Source organism: Miniopterus schreibersii (genome assembly GCF_964146895.1).
Source record: "Miniopterus schreibersii genome assembly, chromosome: 15".
Lineage (NCBI taxonomy): Eukaryota > Metazoa > Chordata > Mammalia > Chiroptera > Miniopteridae > Miniopterus > Miniopterus schreibersii.
In genome coordinates, this window is record NC_138115.1 from 42,678,665 (window position 1) to 42,703,223 (window position 24,559).

The 24,559-nt window shown below is 45.9% G+C and overlaps 1 protein-coding gene across 1 annotated transcript in view; it reads left to right on the forward strand.

Moving 5' to 3' along the window:
- The window catches only part of CMTM7 (CKLF like MARVEL transmembrane domain containing 7), a 34,585-nt gene that overhangs the window by 3,966 nt on the left and 6,060 nt on the right, over positions 1-24,559 (forward strand). Inside the window, exon 2 of the mRNA XM_081159811.1 lies at positions 22,674-22,847. Coding sequence (XP_081015937.1) covers positions 22,674-22,847 — 174 coding nt within the window. The remainder of the gene's footprint in view (positions 1-22,673; positions 22,848-24,559) is intronic.

Below are 24,559 nucleotides of genomic sequence, written 5' to 3' on the forward strand. Positions count from 1 at the left end.
AGTAATGTGTTTGACAAATGAGGACACTGGTGGAAAGTCTGAGGCACTAAAGTCACACAGCTGTTGGCAGCAGAGGTGGGGCCCACCTAGGCCTGACTGGCTCATATCCCCAGAAGACTGAAGTTAATAGAAGTAGGGAAATCGATACCACAGTGAGATACCACTCACTTCACACCGAATAGAGTGGCAGCAATAAAAAAGGCATCATGCCAAGCAGCGAAGAAATCAGAATCCTCCTACACTGTCCGTGGGACTGTCAAATGGATACAGCCGGTTTGGCAAACAATCTGGCAATCAGGGCCTCAGACTATGAGACACAGAGTTGCCGTATGATCCCCCAGTTTCAATCCTAGGTATATACTCAGGAGAAATGAAAGCATGTCCACACAAAAATTTGTGCACAAGGTTCATAACAGCATTACTCATAACAGCCAAAAGGTAGAAACAACCCAGTGCCTATAACCTGATGAATGGATAAATAAAATGTGATATATCCATACAATGGAATACTATTCAGCAGGAAATGGGATGAAGTACTGACAGTGAACTTCTGGTAATGCTATTTCCTCATTCTTTAAATATCTCTTCCTCGGAGAAGCCCTTCCTTATTCCCCAGACAGGTCAGACGCCTAGTTAATTCTCTATGACACAGACAATGGCTCTGAGCCTGGAGGAAGGCAAATTGCTACGGTTGGAGTGGAGGGAACAAGGGTAGGAGAGGCTGGATGAGACTGGAGAAATACACAGGGACCAGACCTTCCAGGGCCTGCCAGATCATGAGAGTGTGCCAGACCCTGTCAGGGAAGCATGATGTCAATATCAACCCACTGCTGGGGCTTCACTGCCCCCCTGGGGGTCATTTTGGAACTTTGTTGAAACTCTCTTGGTTGTTGCAGGGATTAGGATCTATTAGAAATACATTTTATTCATTTCAGGATAGTAATGAGGGCATTGCAAATATTTAATGTCCTAAAGAGATGTTTTGTCTGAAAGAAGATTGAAGGAGTCTAGCTGGGCTGGGTGGAACCTGAGTGGGTGTGTGAGTCTGGGGAGGAGGCCAGGGCACTCATGGGCTACATTTTGGCAATTTACAGCCCAGTTCCCAAATGGAATTAGACGGTGGATGATGTCAGCCTCTGGTCTAGCTGTGAACAGACATATGAGTGGAAAATGACCCAGCATAACCCAGAACAGCCCACTCTTCCATGTTGTGTTTTAGATCTCTGTAGCAGGGGAGCACCAGTTTGGTTCCCAAATGCAATCTGCACACCCATGTCCTGTTTCCTGTAAGCTAGAGAGTTAAGGGCAGCAAAGCACCTCACTGCCAAGATTCTTTGACTCCAACCCAGTCCTGATCCAAGAGCGAGAAACTATTTTCCATCAGTGGTCAAACAAATAAAGATAAAAACACTAAAACAAAATAAGTTATAGGCCTTATTCCTAATAACAAAAATAATACCTGTTCATTGTAGAAACTTTGAGACTCACAAAGAAGAAAGTAGACTCTTCCACTCCCTCTCCACTATCGGCATTGTTGTAGCCAGTCATGGATGTACCAGGGTCTATGTGACCAGCCCTCTCCCCCTTCCCGTGGCTCAGGGAGCCTCCAGCTCTGCCCATGCACAAACAAGGCCGTGATGAGCTTCCTTGCAGAGAAGTCCCGATATACAAATCCGCAAATACTTCCTCAGAATAAATGGCAGTGACTTTTCAGAAAAAAATGAAGGGCTTCTTGCCCTCCCGAGAAGGGTGGCATTAAACAATTGCTTCGACTCTTTAACTTAATCTGGAAATTCATGGGTGTCCCTTTATCCAGAAATTTCAAGGAGCCAAATGGGATAGGAATCATATTTTAAGTTGTAATAGTATATTTGGTGTCCAGTGACTTGGAAAAGGAACAATGGCATAGATGGGCTAGAAAATTCCACAGTGCTGTTAAATGCACTTGTGTGGGGTTTTTGTCTCTTGTTTGTTTGTTTAGAGAGGAAGGGAGAGGGAGAGAGATAGAAACATCTATGATGAGAGAGTCATTGATCGGCTGCCTCCTGCATGCCCCGTACTGGGAATCGAGCCCACAACCTGGGCATGTGCCCTGACTGGGATTGGAACCGTGATCTCCTGGACCGTAGGCTGGTGCTCAACCACTGAGCCACACCGGCCAGGCTAAATGCATTTGTTTTTAAGTCATGGCACCAGCATTTGCAACATTCGAAGAATGATAGTGGCACACAGATGCAAGACCTTATTTATTCAGGCTGCAAAGCGTGTGGATTTCTTAACCACTGGCAAGAATTCCCCTCCAGGGCACCCCTATAACCATCTGCCCCCAGATTGGGAACCACTGCTCAGAGGAGATGGTACTGAGGACACCACTAGCTGAAGGGGCCGCCAGGATACCGGGGCCAGGGTGGAGTGTAGGTGTGTGCGTGGTCCCACGTCAGTCTGGAGAGAGTCCCACAGTTTTCTGGCGTTACTGTGGGTCCTAAGACCCTCTAGGGCCATCCTAGATCTCAGCTGGGGGAAACTCTCCGTGTGGGTCAGTGTATTTATTTGAATTCTTGTGTCAGGGAAGGCCGCCTCACTGCTCCCTTCCTCCAGCCCCCGGTCCCTGGCTCTCAGCGCCACTGGACATCCATCTGTTTCCTCCCCCTGCCATCTGCCTGGCTGGGCTGGCCCAGGCATGCCGCCCACTGTGACAGCCTCCCTCTGACCTGCTGCCTGCCACATGCTCGCCTTCTTTGTCACCAGTTTGGCTCGGTGCTTCCCTCGCCCGCTGCTCATTCTCTGGCATTCCTCGCTGGGGTCCTTGGCAACCGCTGGCATCAGCGGCCTGGCTCCGAGCCTAGTGCTGGCTGCTGGTCACTCAGGCCAGAGGGGAAAGGAGGGTGGGACAGAATCTCCCCACCGGCCCATCCCTCTCGTCCCACTGGCTGGCGGAACCATTAACAGAGATGCTTCTCAGCCTCCCGCAGAGAAAGCTGTTCCCCTGGTTTGTGTTTACACAGAAGTGGCAGTGACATCACTCTTCCTTTCCCTGGGACAGCCACGCTTTTTTTTTTTTTTTTTAACTTTAGATAGAAGGACAGATGGATAGAGAAAGAACGAAGTCAGCTGTGGAGTGGTTTATACAGATTGCCCACAGAAAGCCTTGCTGTGAAACTTGAGCGTGTCATCCTCATCTTTAAGATGGAGAAAACGATCCTTCAGGAGGGAAACGCAAGGGGGAGAAGGAGCCGTTAATTCAATGCTTTCGGGCACAGAGTACATTGGAAGCTTCTGGAAGCAGAAAGAATTGCTAAATATAGTATGACCACGTGTTTTTACTCACTTCTTTCTCTTAGGGTTTCTCTATTTCCCTAAGAAGACAGCAGCAATGCTAATGCTATTTATGAAAGCTTTTTAAAAAAAATTCTTCCTCTCAAATTATAAAAACAGTACCAGTAATAATAATGATAGCGTCTGTGATTCATTGAGTTAGGTGACGGCCACTGGGCTAGGTGTGTCGCCTCATTTGAGCCTCATGATGGGTAGGTCCTGTCTGCATTTTACTGAGGCGCAGAGGGGTTAGGTAACTTATCCAAAGGCGTAAATCATAGTGAAGCTGGGTTTGGGGCCAGGAAGTTGGAGTCCAGGTCTTGAGCTCATAAAAGGACAATTTGGGGTCATTTCTTTTTCATTATCAATTCACCGTAGTTTTCCATGTCATTAAACCTTGTTTGAAAATGATGTCGTGATAACCGCACACGAGTCCATTATGGGGTTGTACCATAATTTACCCATTTGGCTCCTTGTTGGTGGGCCCACGGTAGCAGATCTAAAAGGTGCTATGAGATGTGACAGTTTCGGGTGCTAGTAACAGTTTCACCCAGAGATGAAGTCAGCTGGAGTGGGGAAAACCCCTCACTGGGGTATTGAACAGGCAGTGTGTGCATAGTGTTTATCAAGCATTTTCATGTGTTGTGCACAGGGCTGTTGGAAGGCCTAAGAAGAAACTATTAATACCGGGTGGCAAAAGTAGGACTACAGTTGTTCATGTGGAAAATAATACAATAATAAATAATATAAGAATAAGCTCTGTATTTTGTGTACTCACAGCTGTAAACCTCCTTTCGCCTGCCCCTGTATTATCCTAGGTTTTAAGTCATGAGTTCCTCCATATAGAACTAAGGTTTGAGTGTCTGCTCTACTGTCATGTGATTTTATATGCATTTGCCTTTTTTAACCCCTCTAGAGACTCTATGTGTTGTTTCCCCCTTGTTGTGGTCGAATGGAGGCTGAGAGGTTTTGCAGCTTGCCCAAGGTTTAAAATATCCACTAAATTTCTGGAGCCAGCATCTGAACCTCAGTGTGGCCAAGGCCTGGCCTTTTCCCACTACGCTGTGCCATCTCTGCATGTGTGGTGAGCAGCTTCCCAGCTTGGCCCACTGCAGCAGACACAGCCAGACACAGTAGGAGTGGGGTGACTCCCACTGAGTGACAGGCTGGTGTAATTCCGTCCCCTTGAGTGTGGGTAGGACCTGTGACTTGCTTCTAACCAATAGAATATGACAGAGGTGATGGATGTCATCCCCACAACTATGTTAGTTATATGCCAAGGTGAAAGGGATGTTGTAGATGTAATAATTAAGATTCCAAATATGTTGGTTCTGAATCAAAAGGAGATTATCTCCAGGTACTAGGTGCTTCCCAAAGGGAAAGATTCTCCTCGTAGCCCTGAACAAGTAAACTGCCTTGTTGGGAGAGAGCCACATGGCAAGCATCTAAGGGCGATGTCTGGAGGCTGAGAGCAGCCCTCAGCTTACCCGCCAGTAAGAAAATGGGGACATCAGTCCTACAGCTACAAGGAACTGAATTCCATCAACAACCCTGTGAACTGGGAAGAGGGCCCCAAGCCTCAGATGAAAACCCAGTCTGGCCAACATATTGACTGCAGCCTTGTGGGACCCTGAGCAGAGGACTCCTGCCCGGGCTCCTAACCAATGAAACTGTGAGATGATAAACGTATGCTGTTTTAAGCAACTTAGCAGTAGCTACTTCATATACCCTTAGAAGCCCGTGTGTCCTGCATCAGATCTGCACTCTTGTGGCTGCATCAGTGAATGGAGTGCCTGCTTGGGTTCCTCTGGAGCCATCGGAACTGCTTCCAGCCTATCTGATCTCCGCCGAGGCTCTATCTACGCTGATGCACTCTGGGGATATACCTGACTACAGCCTCCTTCCACCTGCAAAACTGGTTTATCAGAATTTCTGCCCAGGCGCCATGTGGACCTACAGTGGCAGGCAGCTGCCTGACAGACCACAGGATTTCGATGTTACTTTCTGCTGTCCACTTCAACAATCGTGTTATTTCTTTCAACTCCTCTTTGAAACGGGAGGAAAAAACAAATCAGTGTTTACCGAATGAAAACTAAAAGCAAGAGGAAGACAAATTATTTCCGTAACCTTTCATGGGAGAATTACAAGCCTTGTCACGGCAGTGTAAATTTAACTTGTTGGAAGACCTCAACACCATAACCAGGGGGAGAGTTTCCTGGAGGATGGGTGCTTGATTTCAGAGATGGGGCCTTATTGACGCTCTTGTGAGTTTCACTTGGGAAAGGTAAAAGAGACACCTCCGACTCTTGTGTTGATAATGTGACGTAGGGTGTACAAGGGTTTCCTGAGTGTCACTGTGATTGAGCAGTGTGTCCTGTTTACTGGCTGAAACTTTGGGCAGAGGAAAAACTGCAGCATAACATGCATTCCCTGGGCCCGATGAGCTTCTCTGTGCTGACAGTAAGTCTCCTGTCACAGTTCATGGTGACATCAATCCTGTATGTATAGATGTGATTGTTACTTCAACATATCGTTGTCTGGATTATCTGGATGGGCCCCAAATCCAATGGCAAGTGTTTCTGTAAGTGACACGCAGAGGAGGAGACGGCAATGGTGATGTATAGATGTGATGGAGATTGCTGTCACATGCCATGAGCCCACAATGCCAGGGCAGCCACCGGAAGCTGGAAGAAGCAGGGACTGGATTCTCCCTAGAGGTGGGAGAGAGAGAGAACACTGTCTTGCTGACATCTTAGAGAGAGAGAGTGCACCATCCTGCTGACACCTTGATTTTAGCCCAGGGATACTGATTTCAAACCTCTGGCCTCCATAGCTGTGAAAGGATAAATTTTTTATTGTTCTAAGCCACCAGGTTGGTGATAATTTGTCGTAGCAGCTGGAGGAAACTCATACAGCCAAATGAGGAGTTTCCACTGTGGTCTGATTCTGAAAATCTTCAGCAGAGGAGATGATAGGCGGTTCATGTTTTCTCACTTTAGAAGTGTGTGTTCATTTCCAGGAACAAAGTTTCAGAGGGGTGATGGCCACCCTCTGCCACTGTGGTTGGCGATCACACCTCAGCCTTCCTTATTTTAGTCCATCTCTTTCCTTAGTAGCTTATTCAAAGAGAGAAGCAATACTTGAATTTCTGCTGAAAAAAGCAGAAATGTCAAGACAGAGAAATATAAGAACACGAGGAGAACATCAGAGTCATTCTCAGACAGCAGGTTGGAGGCAAAAGATGAAAAGTGCTTTGCAGAGGAGCGTGCTTCTGGCCTCCCATGGGCGTTGAATGAAGTGTCCCCAGTTCCCCCAAACCATTAGATAGGGAGATCTTACAGCCAATTCTTAGGGCATTCTAGAAGAATCTTTAAAGATAAGATACTGCAGCTCAAAAAGTATGTATTACGGTGGACATGTTAGCCCTGCTTAATTTACTGCTGCTTATTAAATATAGTTACTATTTTTTAAATGTTTGTAGAGTTTCCCAGTGATTTAAGTCTCTAAATTATACATATACACTTGTGTGACTTTTTATTTATAAATCATTCCAGATTGATTGCAGAAACAGTACAAAGAACTCCCCATGTATCCTTCCCCCAGGTTCTCCAGTTGTTAACATTTTCTACATTTGTTGAATCTTTTTTGGTTTATATATGTATTATTTATTTTCTCTGAACCACTTCAGTGTGCCTTTCCTAAGAAGGATGTTCTCAGACACACCCAGAGGACAGGTCCCTAAATCAGGAAATAAACGACACCGGTGCTGTTATCTAATCCACCCGCCTTATTCAGATTTCACCAGTTGACCCACTAATGTCCTTTCTCTGGTCTAGGATCTCATCCCGGGTCACACTCAGTTGTCATGCCTCTTTCACAACTCTTTCAGTCTGGAACAGCTTCTCAGTCTGTCTTGTCCTTCATGACCTTGATATTTGTGCAGAGTCCAGGACAGAGCAGCCCCATCACTGGACATGAAAGTTGGTTTGGAGGACCCTGCTGACTCTCAGAATATTGTAGCTACAACAGAGGCGAAAGAAAACATGTTTGGATCATGGCAGACCTTGTCTCGATTTTGGTGCTTTTGTTTTCACAAAAGTCCCTTTTGCAGACTTCCTATCTGAAGTTAGTTAATAGTTCAAGTTGAGCTTAACAGCATGCCTTATTTAAAAAACAAGAACCAGAAGAACTACTTAGCCCAAGTGTTACATCCTTGGGACAATTGCTAAAAATTATTGAGGCTTTATCACCTTACCAAGTCCTGTTGCATGAACTTGACATGAATTAACCTCATTTAATTCTCACAGCAGCCCTGTCATTTAGGTACTATTATTTTGCATATATCTTGTCAAGCATTAGCACTCACAGTAATTATGCAGCCAGATACTGCCGTGCGTGGCCAACTTGATGGGAGAGAGATTTATCTGTCACCCCAGAACTCACGCCCCCTCTTTCACAGTGTGGGCTTGTTTCTGGTTGACCTCTGTGCAGACAGACACGTCCTGCAGCCTTTGTGTGTGAGCGAGGCCCTGCGACCAGTTCTCCCCAATGGAGTGATTGTGGACGGGGTCCTGCCACTTCCTTTCTGAGGCTTTTAAGAGGCAGGATTCTCTACTCTTCTGTCAGGTGTATGCAGAGGACTCCAAGACCCTATTTTTTTATATTTGACGATCAGGAAACAGAAACAAACCCAGGTCTAGAGACTGCCTGCTTCCCTGCTGGGCTGCTTCCTGTCTTCCTCTGAGGGCCTTCCCTGACCCCCCCAGTCTAAAATTGTCCTCCTAACTCCACCGACACCACCCCCACCCTATCCTGTTGTCCAGCTCTGATTTCTTCACAGCCGTTCTCTAGCTGAAATCCCCATGTTCAGGACTTTGTTACTCATTTGTGGTGGGTCTTCACCACCAGGACCTGGACTGGGATAGGACAGTGACCTTTCTGTCTGGGTCCCCACGGGGCTCTCGGTTCCTAGGGTGTTGCCTGGAACATAGAAGGCACTCATAATCTTTTTTTTTTTTTTAATTTTATGAATGAATCAATCAATCAAAGCTTATTTTCTTTGCCAAAGCATCTGGTAACCGCACTCCTTTCAAAAAAGTCCGCCTGCCCTGGCCAGTGTGGCTCAGTTAGTTGAGCATCATGTGTACCGAAAGGTTGCCGGTTTGATTCTCGGTCAAGGCGCATGCCCGGGTTGTGGGCTCAGTCCCCAGTAGGGGGGCGTGCAGGAGGCAGCTGATTGATGTTTCATTCTCACGTCGATGTTTCTCCCTCTCCCTTCCTCTTTCCCTAAAAAAATCATATATATAAAGTCAACCTGGGTGAAGGGCTTGGGCAACTTGGATCTTCCTCAGAAGACACAATAATGCCGTGTTGGGAGGTGCCTCCTGCGTTGTGTGGTGTGGGCCCAGCTGCAGAAGGGCCTCTGTTGCCAGGCCCAGAATGTACTACAGGACCCAGAGCGCATCACTTCAGGCTTGCAGGCTGGGAAGCGGGGAGTCTCTGAGCAAAGGCAGGGAGAAGGTGCAGGTGGGCCCCCAGCAAGGAGACAGTGGGATGCCCAGCCACAGTTTCTGAGAAAGATACGGTTTCTGCACTGGCTGCCAACGTGAGCACACCTTTCTTTTTTATCCAGTTGAGTTGACAGCTTTCCACTCTCTCAGTCAAAACAGCAGGTTCCTACGCCAAGGTAAACAGACAAGTGGAGGGATGAGAGAAGTGTCTATCAGTTTGTCAAGCTGTCAGGACAGGGTGCCTCATTTAAAACAACACCAGAAAACACTGAATAGTGGCATTACTGTATTGGATTAAAGGCTAAAAGAATCGAGTGCCAGACAGGGCCAGCTCACTTTTGGATTTCTATTTCTGGCTCAGGAACTAACCCTTTGGTGTGGTCCTTGTCATGTCTCTTTGCCTGGCCAAGGCTACTTCAAGTTCTTTCTTCAGATATTTATTTAGTGCCTACTCTGTCCCAGCCCTGTGCCAGCTGCTGGGGGTACAGCAGTGAGCAAAGCAGGTCTGGACACTCGCCTGTGACTGAAAAGTCTCAACACTAAACAAGTGTGGTGTTTCATCACCTCTAAGGCACCACTGTTTTAGCCACTGCTAAGGAAGGAAGGAAGTGTTTTTAATGATATGATCACAAGTCTATTTTACCATTTAGAATTTTTATTTTATGATTATTGAAAGAGGTCTTTCAGACTTAATTAAATGGAGATTTTTATATATTCTTATGAATACATATAAAGGAAATTTGGTGAAGGAAAAGAAATTGGTTAAGATATCCTTAAAACTTTTTACAATCAGAGCCCTCCTAAATTCCTTTTTTTTAAAAAAAAATGTTTTTATATTGATTTTAGAGAGAGGTAAGGGAGAGGGGGAGAGAGAAAAACATCCATGTGAGAAACATCGATTGGCTGCCTCCTGCACGCCCCCTACTGGGGATCAAGCCCACAATCCAGGCATGTGCCCGGACTGGGAATCGAACTGGCGACCTTTTGGTGCATGGGACAACACTCAACCAACTGAGCCGCACAGGGCCAGGGCCTAAATTCCTTTTTTTTAATGTGTTTTTACACACTGTCATCTCAGTGCCATCAAGAGTGTGAGCAACGCCTTTGGACCTCCTTTTGGGGAATGATACTAAACAGGCCTGATTCGCCATCCCCCCATCTCAACCCCACACCGCTCTGCTTTCCAGGGCTTCGCAGAGTGCTCCACCCTGGCTCCGGGATTTTCTCCCTTGCTGACACCCACTCTGCAGGTTTTGATGCTGGCACACTGAACATTGGCATATGGCAGGCGGTGGTAACTAAGCCCACAACTGCTCTCCGGTCTTGCCGGCAGCCACTGTAGGATCCACCCCTGCGTTGAGGGAAGTAAAAACATGCAAGAATGAGAATCTGTGAATCAGTGAAGTGTGGTTAGTGCAACAGGGCCGAGCATCAAGAAGGAAGAAGCAGAGGGTGCTGTGAGCACAGATAACAGGAGTCCTCCCCAGGCTGTGGTCAGGCCTTCCTGGGCAGGGGAACTTCAGGCTGAGACCTGGGCATGGGAGGGGACAGGGCAGGAGGAAAAGGCTGTATGAGTATTCTGGAGGCCCTCCTCCTGTGCAAAGAAAGGCCCAGAGCTACAGAGAAGGTAGCGAGTTTGAAATTTCTTGGCGAGTTCACAAAATGGGCTTTTTAGTAGCGGTGGAGTGTGGGAGAGCTGTTAGCCACAGAAGTAAGTTAATAGAGGTTCTATGAGGCTTTGACAACGTCTCTGTCATTGTCAAGTGTCTCACAGGAACTGCCGGAGGAAAGAATGATGCAATGAGCATGTTAACTTACCTCCTTCATCTGGGTTTTTCACTGAAGGCCTTCTATAGGGTTAGCATTTCATTTCTGAGACTTTATATTATTACACAAATATGATTAGAGCAACATTAACATAATTAGATTTAAAAAAAAAGTATTTAAAAACAAAAATCACACATGGCCCACCATTGCACAAATTCCACCAATGTTTTAGTTGGATCCTCGTGTAAGTGCATAGAAGTTTGCAGGGCTGTAATCCTACTGACTACAGTCATGGATTCTGCTTCCCTCTTACTGTTTTATTATAAAATTGTTAGTAGCACGTCTCTGTTGCTCTAGAATCTTCATAAATGTGCATAATATGTGCGATCATCCAAGTGGATATTCTTTAATAACCATTCACTTTCAAACATGAGGGTTGTTTTTGATCTTTTAGCTACTACTATAAATGATATTACACTGAACATTTGCAGGAGTTGGCAGACTATAGCTTTCTGTCCAAATTTGGCCTGCCAGCTGTTTTTGTTTTGTTTTTTTAAATAAAACTTTACTGGTACACAGCCAAACCCATTCGGTAATGTATCGCATGTGGCTACTTTCGCACTACATTGCAGAGTTGAGTCGTTGCAAATAGTGATTATATGTCCCTCAAACCCTGAAACATTTACTCTCTGGTTCTTTACCAAGAAAAATTGCCAGCCTCGGTTTAGATTGCATGGTAGAGCTTTCTTCTGACTAGAGCTATTTTCCTTAAGAGAAATTCTGAGGGATGGGTTTATTCACTTATAGGATGTAAATGTTGGTTTCAAAATAATTTCTCATTTGCAGCATGAATATGGTCCATTGGGGACAGTAACGTCATGAGAACAAGCGAATGAACCAATTCACTGACCATTATAAGATTATAATGATTGGAAACTATTATAAAGCAAGTATTTGCGCTCTGAGTAAACGTTAGTTGTTACTGTTACGTCCTTCCCGTGTCCTAGTGAGAGCTTTCATCTTTAATATTTTCCTTGGAAGTCAATTGGATGTCTCAGTGTTCGTGATAGTTGTGTTGCCTACAAGACCTTCATCCGCTTCCCCTCACGTGTCTCATCCGATTTCTAAGAGTCTGCACTGGTCCTTTTGATAGGAATGGTAGATTGGCACAGGTCAGTGTCTGAATGGGGAGAGAACCCGCCTTCATTCAGAATATTGTGGACATTTTATTTTGCATTTAGCTATCAAGGGTAGAGCTGCAGTATGTGCCAAGCTCATAGTTTTGACCAAGCAGAAAGGCATTGAGCTGGCTCTTGCCTCTGCTACCCATCAGCTGAGTAACCCTGGATAAATCATGTCCCTTTTCTTGGTCTCAAGTTTATCTCTAATAAAGTAGGAGGGAAATTTTCAAGATCACGGTTCTGGTCATTATATATGTACATATATGCATGAGTGTACAGGGTCAGAGTATGAATTGCTTGGCAAGTTCAGAAAAGCCGAGGCACTGGTGTAGATGAACTGTGAGTTTAGGGGGCTGTGCCATTCCTACATAAGGGGCTTTTCTAGAGGTTTTTCTGTTTGCATCAAGAAATTTTAGGGCAGAGAAAGTCAGAGTTCTGAAAAACCCCTGTGGAAATGCCACAGTGAGGTTTTTACATAGTGTAGTGAGGGCTGGGACCTCTGAATTTCATTTTATCTATCTTATCTCCATAACCTCTCACTCTGTGGTTTGACAGTAACATTGGACCACCTCTGATGCCTTTTTTTTTTTTTTTTAACTTTTTTGGGTTATTTTTTAAAAAGTTTTTCTTGATAACAGCTTTGTTGTTAAATAAGTCACACACTATACAGTTCATCCATTTAAAGTATACAGTTCAGTGCTTTTAAACATATCCACAGAATATGCGCCACCATCACCACAGCTAGTGTCACAACTTTTAGGACAGTCCTCTGCATTTTGGCGAATGCATAGACCCATGTGTCTATCAACAGTGTGATACAGAACAGCTTCACCACCCCCCAAGTGCCCCTGTGCTGTCACTGTGTAATCAACCCTTGTCCCCACCTTGTAACCCCCTTGCCTTTCCATATACATTTTAGAGTCAGCTTGGCAATATCTACTCAAAAAAGCCTGCTGGGATTTTATTTGGATTATGTTGAATCTGTATATCAATTTGGGGACAACTGACATGTTGACAATATTGCACGTTCCAATCCATGAACATTGTATACCTCTCCTTTTATTTAGGTCTTCTTTGATTTCTTTCCTCGGTATCTTGTAGTTTTCAGCATTCTACAAAGTTAGATATAAACCTATGAACTATTTCCCCCCTTTTTGGCAGCTACTGTAAATAATCCTATCTAGTTCCAATGTTTAATTTCAGTGTATTGCTAATATATAGAAACAGTTGATTTTTTTATATTGGGCTTGCATTTATTGAACTCATTTGTTAGTCCTTGGATCTTTTTCTGTAGATCCTTTGGGATTTTCTTCACAGGTAATCATGCTGTCTATAAATAAAAACGTCTTGTTTTTTCCTTTTCAATCTGTGTTCCTTTTATTTCTCTTTCTTACCTTATTTCAACTTCTGGAAGTATGTTGAATGGGAGCAGTGAGCAGGGACATCCTTTCATTGTTCCCTGTCTTAGGGGTAAAGCATGTGGTCTCACCAGGAATGTGATGCTAGCTAAAGATTTTTTTATAGATGATCTTTGTCAGGTTAAAGTCATTCCCTGCTATCCTAGTTTGCTGAAAGTTTTTATCATGAATGGGTATTGAATTTTGTCAAATGCTTTTTCTGCAGCAATATTGACATGAATGTTTTATTTTTCTTCTTTGGTGTGTTAATATGGTGCATACACTGATGTTCAAATGTTGAACCAGCCGTGTGTTCTTGGAATAAACTTTAGTTACTTATTATGCATTTACATTTTTTAATATACTGTTGGATTCAATGTACTAATATTTTGTTGAGGATTTCTGATAGCCTGGAAAGAGTTTATCCCTGAGCTTGCTAAAGACCCAGCCCACTTTCAGTCCTTCCCCTCAAGACAGTCATATACTAAGAGTCTAGTGTGCATTATTCTGAATCCTTCCCTCTCTTCCTCACCCTGTGGTGGCTGTTCTTTTTGGCTTTACCTGTTTCTCATTTCCACTCACATGTTAAAAAGCATGACGTTATGAAACTCAGTTCAGAAACAGGATTGGAGAAGAAGGATTTGAGTCCAGTAGCTAGATCCAGGTTGATCTGTCTTACCTTATTGAGGTCCTGCTAAGTGTCTGTCTCCCAGGAGGACAGTGAATTTGTGTTGGATTTATCCAGGTGGTCCAGTTCCCCTGAGCAGGTGCATGAGAGGAGGCTTTGTTTAGGATGAGCCTTTTGTTCATGCCTTCCCTGCTTCCTCCAAAGGCATCCAGGCCTGGGCAGAAGCAGGGCTGCTTCCAGGGGACTGAAAGGCCCCCTTTGTCTTACCACCAGGTGGCTAAGGCTGCCCCAGGGTGACCCTGCAGGCGAGGTGAGGGGAAATGCAGGGGTGGGGTAAGGGGAAATGCAGGGAGCGCCCCAGTCCAGCCCTACCAGGTTATTTTTAATAAGTGAAGGCCAAGGGGGCGGGGAACTTTCTGAAGGCAAGTCTTTGTTTTTTTACTGTCACTCAGGTGACTCAACAGTGAGAGTGCAAAGGGGAGTGTAGCCCTCAGAGAAGGGCCTGCTTAGTGCCTTCCTCCTGAAGTGACTTCGCTGAACCTGGGGGCACAGGTCAGGTCACAGTGATCATGCCTTTGAACTGAGGACAAGGAAGCTGGAGGAGGGAGGAAGAATGGGGCAAGGCATCCACCCCACAGCCCCGAGGTCTGTTCTGTCACCACGGCTGGCTTTCTGCTCCCCAGAAGCATGGGCAAGCCCGAGGGCAAGTGGGATAGTACCTCTCTGGGATCTGTTCTCCAGAACTGGGTCCAAGAGCAGGAGAGGGGGACACCAATGGCCTGTAGAAGGGGTGACGCCTGGTGCGTTTTTCTTTAATCAGTGGTTTTGTATGTGGAAATGTTTGGACACATGGAATTGCCAGCTCATTCTGAGCAAGCTGTCGGCAGTCTGAGGAATCTGAGGCAGCTGCCTCCCTGCTGAGCAAGGGGAGCTTTCTGGTGGCCCCACTAGCTGCAGGGACCTGGTGTGTGTGTGTGCTCGCGCGGGCGAGGGGCGGTCTATTCCCTACATCACCATGCAGCCTGGATCCCTGGAGGCTGCCCCGGAACATCCATGCCCCCTGCTGCCCCCCCTGCCTACTCCTCTCCTCCCCCACCCCTCTGGCTGGTGCTTCATTCCTGTCTTCATTCCCTTGCTAGGACTGACACCGCCTCCTCCTAACTGACCCCTGAGTCTCTTCTCCCCATCTCCCGTCCACCTGGACATTAATTTTCCAAAAGCGAAATTCTGCCTAAGGCTCTTTTCCACTCAATAACCTTCACTGGCTCCCCTTTGCCCGCCAATAATGTCAACTTTCTCAGCCTGGAAGCTGATGCCCCGCGGCTCCCTGCCATCTTTGGTCCCATCGTCCCCCTTCACACGCATGTAGGGTTTGCCTAAAACGGGCAGCTCCCCGGTTCCCAAACATGCCCTGTGTTTTTCCACCCCTGTGCCTTCTGCCGTGTTCCCTCTGCTAGAAGCCTCCGTTTTTCATTCTGTGTATGTTCAAATCCACACCAGGGCCACCTCTGCACCACCCCGGGCCTCCTGCCTCCTCGAAGCATCCTTCTCAGAGATTGTACCTCCCTGACGGTGTTCAGCCCATTTCCTTTTTCTTTTTTTAATCCTTACCAGAGGATATTTTTCCATTGATTTTTAGAGAGAGTGGAAGGGGGAGAGAGAGAGAGAGAGAGAAACATGGATGTGAGAGAGACACCGATTGGTTGCCTCCCACACGCGCCCCAACCAGGGCCAGGGTTCAAGCCTGCAACCGAGGTACATGCCCTTGGCCGGAAGCAAACCCAGGACCCTTCAGTCTGAGGGCCGATGCTCTAACCACTGAGCCAAACCTGCCAGGGCCCATTTTCTTTTAAGGAACTTGTGTCTGAAGCTCCTTACCCTTTAGGACAGGGCCTGTGTCTGAGCCGTCCTTATATTGTGCTCGTCTCCTGGTGACAACTCGCTGCACTTAGAAGATTAAGTGCTACTCTGTGCTAAGAGCTGCTCAAACGTTTCCCGTGCTGCTCTTCCCAGAATAACTCTGAAAGGAGTTTTAATACCTAACACTGGTTGAGCATTTACTAGAGCAGTACCAGGCTGTTCTAAATATTGTGCCCAAATCAGCTCATTTAATCCTCATGTCCACTCTGTGTGGTTGGTTTCGTTAGTATCCCCATTTAAAGGTGAGGAAACTGAGGCCCAGGGAGGTTAACTGGCCCACTAGTCACCGTGTTTGTGAAATGACTGTTTGACCTACGGGGGCCCTAGCCATGCTTTATGCTCCCACTCAGCCTTCCTTATTCTGATCGGAGGCCAGCCTTTGGCCGACAGTCTAACTTCCTTCTCCGCCCCGCCCTGGGTACCATATGGCAAGCACGCATCCTTAACTACTGCGGTTTTCCATCAGTGACACACGCTTACAAGCCCTTAATGGTTGTGTATTTGCTGTCATTTTTTATCCCAGACTAATTTCTTCTTCCCCGAGCTGGCACTGATTTGGCATTATGCTGCCTGGGTTTTTAATCAAGGCATCCCACACCCACATTCTCAAATTCAACTGGTGCCAACTTCTGGCACATGCCGAGGGCTGGATGCCAGGCCCTCCTGCTGAGACTGGCCCCGCAGCTTCTCCTTGTTTTTATTTCCCCAGGATAGTGGCCAAGGTCCTGAGCAGCATCGCTATGTCTCATGCAATCAAGGTTTCTTTAGGATTGTCTCTGGCAAAATGGAAACCAATGTAGCCTTAAATCACTAGTTCTAAGGGTACTCAATAAATAACCATTGAGTAAATAACTTTATTCTTCTTTCCACTTTAAAAACCAAGGGGGGCCTGACTGGGAAACCAGGAAAATTCTGATGTAGCAGTTAGCTTTCGCTGCATAATAAATAGTCATAAAACCTTGGTGGCATACAACAATAAGTGTCTGTCGTTCACATGACTGAAGTCACATGAACTAGGCTTGCTTCCATGTCTGGGGGTTGGCTTCTGTCGTCTGAGCTGGGCTGGGTTCAGCTGGAGTAACTAGAGTGACTCAGCACTGTCTTTTCTCCTTTTGGGACCAGCAGGCTAGTGGCTTGAGTGGAGAAAAGTGGTGAGAGGCTGACATCACAAAGGACACATTAGGCGGTATGAAAGAAAATCAATGTGTAGCTATAGTTGGTGGTAGGATCTTTTCAAATGGAATCTTACCAGGAAGCATCAATAAATGATTCTTCCAGGCTGAGCTGCCCAGGGGTGAGGCTGGGAGAATGCCAAGGCAGCCGTTCTTGTCTTCCTTACCCCCCCACCTACAGCATGCTCGGAGCCCCCGCCTCAGCAGTTTCAGCCCCATCGGCGCCTCTAGGCTGCCGAGGAGTCGAGATGAGCATCCACTCAGTGATACAGGATGGAAGTGGGGATTCTCGAGTCGTCTCCACCACGGCGGGGTTTCGTTATATGATCGTTAGGGACAGTGTTCTCAGAGGCGACAGGTGCCTTCCAGCTGAGCCTGCCCCACGAGCATCTCTGCTGAGGGGACATGTTTAAGACAGAGTCGCAGGTGCAGGCCACAGATGTTATCTCTCACCTGGGCTCATCACTGCCCTCTGGACAGAACGCATAGCCTCTCTGTGCAGAGAATGAAAACATGAAACCCAGAACAATTCATGTGCTACTTTCAAAACAGACCAAGTGGGACCTGTTTTTGTTGAAGTGCCTGCTCCAGGTACTATGGTTGCAGAATCAAATTACCGCAAAACGTAGTGGTGTAAAGCGGCCAGTATTATGCTCGCAGATTCTGTGGGTCAGGAATTTGGCCAGGGAGGAGGGCTTGGCTCTGGGCCTCGGCTGGGAAGACTTGGAAGCTGGGCTGGACAGGGCTGAAGGCTCACTTGTGCACGTGTCACAGTGGATAGTAGCTGGGGCTGTTGGCAAGACATCTACATGTGGCCTCTCCAAGTGATCCACGCTTCCTCATAGCATGGTGGGATGGTTCCCAGGGTGAGCGCCCCGAGACAGGGCCAGGGGAAGCTGCATCGAGGTCTAGGACCTAGTGTTGGGAGTCATGCAGTGTCATGTTCACCACGCTCTTGGTGGCCACCGAGGCTGCCCTGGTTCTCGAGGAGGGGAAATAGATTCTGCTTCTTGATGAGCAGCAGGAGGTTCTGGAAGAGTATGTGAGATGGAAATGTTGCTGTGGCCATATTGGGAAACACAGGGCTGCTCCCTGTGGAGAGTGTGACATGAGAAGTAGTGCTCAGTCCCAGAACATGTGGCAGGGACTAGAGAGAAGATGCCCACTTGGGGGCTGTACCTGGAGGCCTGCCTGAGAGGTGTTTTCTCTCTCTCTCTCCCTCTCTCTCTCTCCCCCCCCCTCCACTCTCTAAAAATCAATGGAAAAATATCCTCAGGTGGAGATTAAGAAAAACAAAGCAGAATGTTCCTTCTGTCCTTTGCAGAGTCAGACGAGTTGTGTTCAGCTCCCCTTGCACCACCTTTGGGGAAGCTACAAGCAACAGCTGTCCACCTGTGGCCCACCCATGGCCCTGTGGCCCCACTCCTACACTGGTGTGCACCAGACACACTGTGCCTGAGTCTCTGCACTGGTGTTGGCCCTGGTGACTTTTGTGACTGTAAAACCTCCTCTCTCGGTCTGGCTGTGGTCAGGACGTGACCTCTGTTGCCCTTTCATTTGGGTTTTGGAAGGAACCAAGAATCATTGTCTGGTCTTGGATGAAGCCCCGTGGTGTCACACTACCTGAATTGCTCGCAAAATGCATTTCCTCCTTTATAGTCTAAAACTAAAAATAACTTCCACTCGTGCCTTGATGGTAAGAGCAATGACTACAAATCTCAATTCATTTCCCCCCTCTTCTCCCCTCCTTATGGCAGTTAGTTATTTCTCTGAGCTTATTGGGCATTATATATTTTAACTTTTTCATTATGGAAAACTACAAACATATGCAAAAGTTAAACTTTGGTAAAATGAAAGACTGAAAATAAAGGCAAATGAGGGACTGAGAGAATTATTTGTAATATGTATAAAGATAATAGGTTAGTATTCAGAATATAAAGAGTTCTTAAAATCCATAATAAAAATACAAATAATAGTAAAATAGGCCAAGAATATGAACAGGCAACAACCTATAAACATATGAAAAGATATTCAACTAACTAGTAATCAGGGAAATGAAGATTAAGAAGATAGTATTTTCTTTCTTTTTTTTATTTGAGAGAGAGAAAGAGAGGAACATCGATTTGTTGTTCCAGTGACCCATGATGCACCAGCCAGGGCTGTTTTCATTTTTTTAAACACTGATAATAATCTGTTTGGCAAGATTTCCTATTCAGGTAAACTCATATCTTTTTTGGATAGCGTTTTGGCAGCAAACATCAAAATCTTAAATATGCTTTCACTTGGTAATTTCCCTTCCAGGAATCTTCATACAGAAATGTGCACACATATACGAAGAAGTGTGTCTAAGAATATTTGCAAAATTGTCTGTATTTGTAAGAAACTGGAGATGTGATAAACGCCTGTTAATAAAAGACTGTCTAAAGTAGTGATTCGCAGCCTGAGGACCTTTTGACGATGTCTGGAGACATTTTTGGTTGTCACTCCTATCTGCTAAACATCCTATGAGACAGCCCCAAATGTCACTAGTGCTCAGGCTGAGAAGGCCTGGGTCAAATGAAGCTGCAGCCAATTTAAAGAAAGGGGTAACCCAGCCGGGTGTGGCTCAGCGGGTGAGCATCGACCTAGGATCCAGGAGATCGTGGTTTGATTCCCGGTCAGGGCACATGCCCAGGTTGCAGGCTCCATCCCCAGCAGGGGGCATGCAGGAGGCAACTGATCAGTGATGACTCATCATTGATGTTTCTCTCTCTCTCTCCCTCTCCCTCTCTCTAAAATCAGTAAAGATAAATTAAAAAAAAAAAAAGGTTGATCTGTATATATGTGCCATTAATGATCTCCAAGACATGGCATTTAAAAAAAAAAAAAAGCTATTTTACAACTTAATATGTGATCTTTATAATACCAAAGAACAAAATAAGCGAATTTTCTAAACCACTACATAATTCATTCTCCTCCCCAGAAGCAACCACTGTTCACAGCTTCGTACATGGCCTTCCACAAACACTCCCAGCACGAGCGAGCAGGCTCTGCTCTTTAGCTTACCGCAGTGACTGCCGCAGGGTTGGATTCAGAAACCGGTACATTACCTGGCTGCTCGGGGCCTGGACCTGAGGGCCCCTGACATAGGTTTCCTGGATGATTCCCCTCCCTTGTGTTTTCTATGGCAGTTTTGTATTTTAATACAGAACAAAACTAGGTGCGGGGTGTGAGAAGGTGGAAAGAAACCTGTAGCACAAGTCTGATGTTGCTGGGTGGGATGGGGTGGGGGGAGGAAGACAGGGTGAGGGTTCTCTCTCTCAGTGGGTGTTACTGTGATGGCACCAGGGCTGTTTCCTGGTGATGACTAGTGGGAGCTTTAATGGGGAGGTGGGGGTAAATTTGTCTACACCCCAGGGCAGAATTCAGCCAAAGTTGGGAACATTTCACATTCTTCTTCCTGCCTGCCCACTGCCAAGCAAAGTCATTTATGGGCCTACGTACATCTCCACGCAATTTCCAACCCTGAGTCTCATCATTTACGTCTCTGACTTTTTGAACACACCTGGCTTTCAGCTCCTGGTCTTTTCCAGAAAAGCCTCTTAGAGTTGGGCCTGAGACTTTTTGCTGTTGCCTTTCATCCCTCACTTCCCCCTCCTGCTGCCTGTCTCTCTCGCGGAAACATTATTCCAAGGTCCGAATGAAAACTCTTGCAAGAGGTTGGGGTCGGGTGACCTGCCAGCTTCAGCCAGACACAGGCACACTCAGTGGCCCAGACTTGGCGAGGGCATGGAGAGGCCAGGCCTGCTCAGGGGGAGACCTGCTGGAGCCCCTTTTGGTCACTGGGAAACTCCCATATCTCTGTGTCACCACCCTGTCACAGATGAAGGGCTGTAAGAATTATTCTAATCTTTGCACTAAATTAGGTGCAGAACTTCATCCCACTGCCTGATGCTGGATTGTGTGCATTGTAAGGCAGGCCTTGAATAAAATGCCGCAGCGAGTGAGGGGGTCGGTGTAGGACTGAGGCCCGTCGACGCCCAGACGGAGGAGGCCTGAGTCTGGGGACTCACAATGCAGCAGAGCCCTGGCCACCATGTGCTCCTGAGTGAAGCCAAGCTTTGCAACAAGCTCAAGGCATGAATCATTCTGTCGCCATGGCTGATGGGCTGGAGAGGAACCGAGAACATGAAAATGCGCTGCTCATTAGCAAAGGGAAATGCACCAGTGTTGAGGGTCCCTTCTTGTCAACCGCACTCTTCTGCTGTGACCTGTTGAGCAGAGCTTTCTTCATGTCCGCTCCAAGCCTCAAGCCGGGAGTTCTTTTTCCAGCTGTTGTGCCTGTTGCTGAGGACCTTGGTAGTAACCCGAAATGAGGGGCTTTAGAAATGAGCACTCTTAGCATTGACTTTAACCACCGTTAGATCCATGTTGTGGTTTAATTCTCATTACAGACCCACATTTCCTACAGCAGGTTTCTCCACAGCGGCGCCACAGCCTGGGCCACTTAGGAGACCAGACTGTGCTCTTTACAGGGGCTGTCCTGTGCATTGTGGGGTGTATAGCAGCACTCATGGCCTCGGCACTCTGCCAATAGCATCCCCACCACCACAGTGTGACAACCAAAAACGTCTGCAGACATTGCCAGCGGACACACAATCTCACACACACGCCCTTTGAGAATCGCCGTTCTGTAGGAAAGGGGCAGCGTAAAATAATTTTTGTCCTAAATTAGTTGTGCTTTTAAAGTAGACCCTAAGATTTGACATACATGTAACACGTATGTTACTGGTTTATTCCCTCTGTAGAGTGGACAGGAATTTATCTCTCTGAGTGGCCTTCCCCAAAACCCAGAATCTTCTCTCCCGTAGTAGTCATACGCTGCTAATAATTTGCCTGACCTGTTAACCCATCACTAGGTCATTAATTTATTAATTCTGCTCATTCATTTGCTTGTTCATTCATTCATTCATTCATTCATTCATTCCTGCAACAACACACTTAGCAAGTGAGTTCTTACCACCCGCCCAGTGGTGACCGAGCAGCACCTCATTACCAGGATTCTTACACACTTCATGGGACATTCACCTTCCTCAGCTTCCGTTTTTAAAAGGCAAAACTGCATCTGACACAGAGGAACATGGTCCCCCGAGTCAGATAGACTTGGGTTCCAGTCCCACTTCTGTTGCTTACAAGCTGGGTAGCCTTGGGCTAATTATTGAACCTATGTGCCTCAGTTTCCCCATATGAACATGGGGGTGATTTCATCTACCTGGCAGAGCTCTGTGAGGCATCCATGAGACCCTGTATTTCAGGCTTCAGTAAACAGTAACTATTGTCTGCCAACTGATAGAGTGCAACCCATGGATCGCCATCTTCGTGGGTCTAAACAGTCAGATGTTGGCAGCTTCCTCCAGCTCAACCTAATATGCAAACCCAAGGTGCATTATCACAGTGACTGTGTCTTTGCTCTGTGGAGGTCCAGCAAATAAAGGGAATGGTTCTGCTTGGCTGTTTTCCCACGTTCCTGCCCTCTCTCCAAGGAGGCATCCTAAAAGCACAATGTAACAGACCAAAGGACAGTCACTCTCAGCTGTTCTTAGCATTCACGAGCAGCATGTATTTTAAAAGCTTGTGCTACAGGAAATTGTACTCTTCCAGCCAATGTGTGGGCAAGTATCCCGAATTGTAGCAGTTGATCAATTTTCTGTTGTTGTTTGGGCTTCTGTTATTTCTTGCTATTTGTTCCCCAGGAGCCTGTCTTGGGTGGGTATTTCTCTGATGTGTCTGTGTTTATGTCTCAGGTCACCCTGCTGATTGCCTTCATCTGCGTGAGGAGCTCTCCATGGATCAGCCAAAGTGCCTACAGATACTTTGAAGTGGTCACCATTTGCAACTTGATAATGATCCTCGCCTTCTACCTGGTCCACCTCTTCCGCCTCTACCGCGTGCTTACCTGTATCAGCTGGCCCCTGTCGGTAAGGGAGCAACCTGGCCCTGTTCTCAGCTCAGAAGTCAGGGTATTAGCTGGGGCACCGAGACCCCATGGAGCCCTTCTCGCCTGCCTACCCCACCTCTTGCACCATCCTTAGCTGTTTCAGCCCTGATTTTTCCACTGTTCGGTTTACATCTCTGCCTGATGTCCCACTGCTTTCTAAAACTCACCTTCCAGCTACAAGAAGACTCTGTCTTTATCCCAGTGTTTAATTTCTCAAGTGACAGATAATGGGCTGTGTGTGTGTGGGTTGGGAAGAGGAACATAGAAAGGAGAAGCTGACAAAGGTGGTGGGTATTTATAACGTTGTGAGTATTGAATTTATAAGAGTTGTCAGCTAAAATGAACTGGCAGAGTCTGAGGAAAGATTTCAAAGTTGCCAGGGTTTTCTCTTCCCACTATATTATTTTTTAAAACAGCTTTATTGATAGATAGTTCACATGCCATACACATACCCATTTAGAGAGTCTAATTCAGTGGATTTTAGTATAATCCCAGAGCTGTGCAAGCATCACCACTGTCAATTTTAGAACATTTCATCACCTCAAGAAGAAATCATGCCCTTTAGTTGTCACCTTCTACCTTCATCACTTCCAGTCCTGACCAACCACTAATGTACTATCTGTCCCTATAAATTTTCCTATTCTGGACATTTCATGTAAATGGAATCGTATATGTGGTCTTCTGTGACTGGCTTCTTTCACTTAGCAGAGTGTTTTCATGGTTTATCTGTTGTAGCATGTGTCGGTACTTCGTTCCTTTTCAGAGCCAAGTAATATTCCATTGAACAGATATACCACATTTTGTTTATTCATGTACAAGTTATTTGCATGGACATTATTTCATTTTGCTTAGGAATATATCTAAGAGTGGAATTGCTGGGTCAGATGGTGACTATGTTTAATTATTTGAGGAACCGCCAGACTGTTTTCCAAAGTGGTACATCAGTTTACATTCCCATCAGCAGTGTATTTGGGTTCCAGTTTTTCCACATCCTTGTCAACACTTGGTATTTTCTTTCTTCTTGCTTTAGGTTTAGTTTGCTCTTCTTTTCCAGTGTCTTAAGGTGAAGGTGAGGTTATTAATTTGAAACCTTTCTTCTCTTTTAATGTAGACATTTATAGCTCTATATATCTCTCTGAGCACTGCTTTAGTTGCATCCCATAATTTTGGTATATTGTGTGTTCATTTTCATTCATCTCCAAGTGTTTTCTAATTTCCCTGTGATTTCTTCTTTGACCCATTAATTAGTTAGGAATGTGTTGTTTAATTTCAACAAATTTGTGAGTTTTCCAAATTTCTACCTGCTGTTGATTTCTCATTTCATTCCGTTGTAATTGGAGAGCATACTTCGTATTATTTCAATCCTTTTACATTTATTGAGGTTTGTTTTACGATTTAGCATACGGTCTGTGCTAGAGAATGTTTTATATGCACTTGAGAAGAATGTGTATTCTACTATTGTTGGATAGAATGTTTCATAGATGTCTGTTACGTCTGAGTCTTCTATTGACTTGTTGATCTTCTCCCTAGTTGTTCTAAACATTATTGACAATGAGATATTGGAGCCTCCAACTATTATTTTTGAATTATCTGTTTTTCTCTTCATTCCTTTGAGTTTTTGCTTCATGTATTTTGTTGCTCTTGTCATATTGTATACATGTTTATAACTGTTATATTTTCCTGATGGATTGG